Source organism: Galeopterus variegatus, unplaced genomic scaffold (genome assembly GCF_000696425.1).
Source record: "Galeopterus variegatus unplaced genomic scaffold, G_variegatus-3.0.2 Scaffold1329, whole genome shotgun sequence".
In the NCBI taxonomy this organism is placed as follows: Eukaryota; Metazoa; Chordata; class Mammalia; order Dermoptera; family Cynocephalidae; genus Galeopterus; species Galeopterus variegatus.
Genome location: NW_007727440.1, coordinates 392,972 through 394,660, shown reverse-complemented (window position 1 = coordinate 394,660; position 1,689 = coordinate 392,972). Strand labels below are relative to the sequence as shown.

Here is a 1,689-nt window from a genome sequence, read left to right as displayed (position 1 = left end):
CCCCAAAACTCATTGAAGCTTGAATTGTGTCCCCACAAGTTTTATGTATTAGAAACTTGGCCCCCAGTGTGACTGTTAAGAGGGTGGGAAATCCTATTATGGTAATTGAAAGGTGGAGCCTTGAAGAGGTGATTGGATTGTAGGACCGTGCAGTAGTGAATGGATTAAAAATGGTGGTCAGGGGTGTGGTTCTGAGGGCTTTAAAAGAAGAGGAGAGTCTGTCTCTTGCTCTCTCCGTTCTCTTTGCTTCCACCATCTTGCAATGTGAGACCCCTGGGTCACTGTCGCCACCACCAGATGGACTTTGGACTTCCCAGTCTCAGAAACTAAGCAATACATTTCATTTTCTTTATAAATCACCCAGTTCCGCATATTTTTTAATAAGCAACAGAAACTGACTAATACAACCACATATCAACATCCTGCTATCCTAAGGGCCCTTTTCTGGCTCATCACCTGGACATCAACTGCAAAAGCAGTGAGTTTATTTCTTAACCAATGACATCCTCCTGCATGAGTTCAGCATCATTATCTACCATGTCAATCTCCAAATCATGATATTTGAAGCTGTTACTGTTTTTTCCAAATTCCTTTTCTTGGATGATCTTTCAAAATTCATTTCATGCCAAAACCATTTGGCCTATTATATTAGAGGAATTGAGGCCAATTTCAGCTGGTCACCAAGACAGTCACTGTCACCTTGCCTTGTGCGTGTTCATTTCTTAATAAAAACATGCTGTTGTCATTTGTCATTTGTCTGACTTACCTTGCCAACATCTCTTGGGAAAGGCTGTCTCTGACTCTCCGGAATTAAAATGGGAGATACCACAAGGGATCTCTTTTGTCTTGGAACAGGAGAAGTTCTTGCAAATTTAAATATATCCTAAAAGAGAAAACAAAATCAATTGACTGGAATCTCCCACAAAAGGGATGTATCAGCCCGCTCTGAGATATAGTTCCTTTGTTTGGAAAGCACACAGCTGTTTGGACATTGTTAATTTTATTCTATCAAACCTCATTAGTGTTACCAAGTACATCGTTAGAATCATACTAAAGCTGACATTGTGATTCACAATGACTATCATTAAGCTATTTAGTCCCAACTTCTGAATCATTCTATTCACAATGTCAGTCTTGATTTATACATTCTTCGGTGCTTGTGTATTGCCCTTCCTATCTGCCAAGCGAGTAGATTACTCACCTGATCAGGAACCCAGAGAAATCGCTGGATATAAAAGTGACAGTCTTCAGGGCCGACTGCACGGCCTTTACACTCACAGATGCACAGGGACGTACGGCACTCACAAAGTTCCAAACTATGTCAGGCATTACAGAGATCAATGTTTTCTCAAGGGGCATGTGTTACTATCATCAGGGGGGTCACCTGTTGGAATGCACTGTCCAGGGAGTAAGTCCCAAGTTCAGTCATTGAAATAACACTGTCAGGAGATCTTCCCTAGCTGCAACTCACCTTTTTCATTAAATAATTGTGTTCAAAGAGGAAACTTTATATCATTATTTTAAGTAAAACACCAGTATCGCTTTGCATAAAAAGAAAGAAAACATAAAAAGTAAACATACTGGAGACCAAACAATGTTATTAAATTTGAGCTAAAAGCTGTGGTCTATGAACAGAAAGGTAAGAAAGGGCTGGAGTGGTGTGACCGGGGGGGGGGGGGGGGGGGGGGG

The 1,689-nt window shown here is 41.1% G+C and overlaps 1 protein-coding gene across 1 annotated transcript in view; it reads right to left on the bottom strand.

Moving 5' to 3' along the window:
* Nucleotides 1-491: 491 nt before the first annotated feature.
* Nucleotides 492-1,689, bottom strand: part of LOC103593371 (cadherin-13-like) — a 268,259-nt gene continuing 267,061 nt past the window's right edge. Inside the window, exons 4-5 of the mRNA XM_008576331.1 lie at nucleotides 767-883; nucleotides 492-605 (exon numbers count right to left, since the gene is read on the bottom strand). Coding sequence (XP_008574553.1) covers nucleotides 492-605; nucleotides 767-883 — 231 coding nt within the window. The remainder of the gene's footprint in view (nucleotides 606-766; nucleotides 884-1,689) is intronic.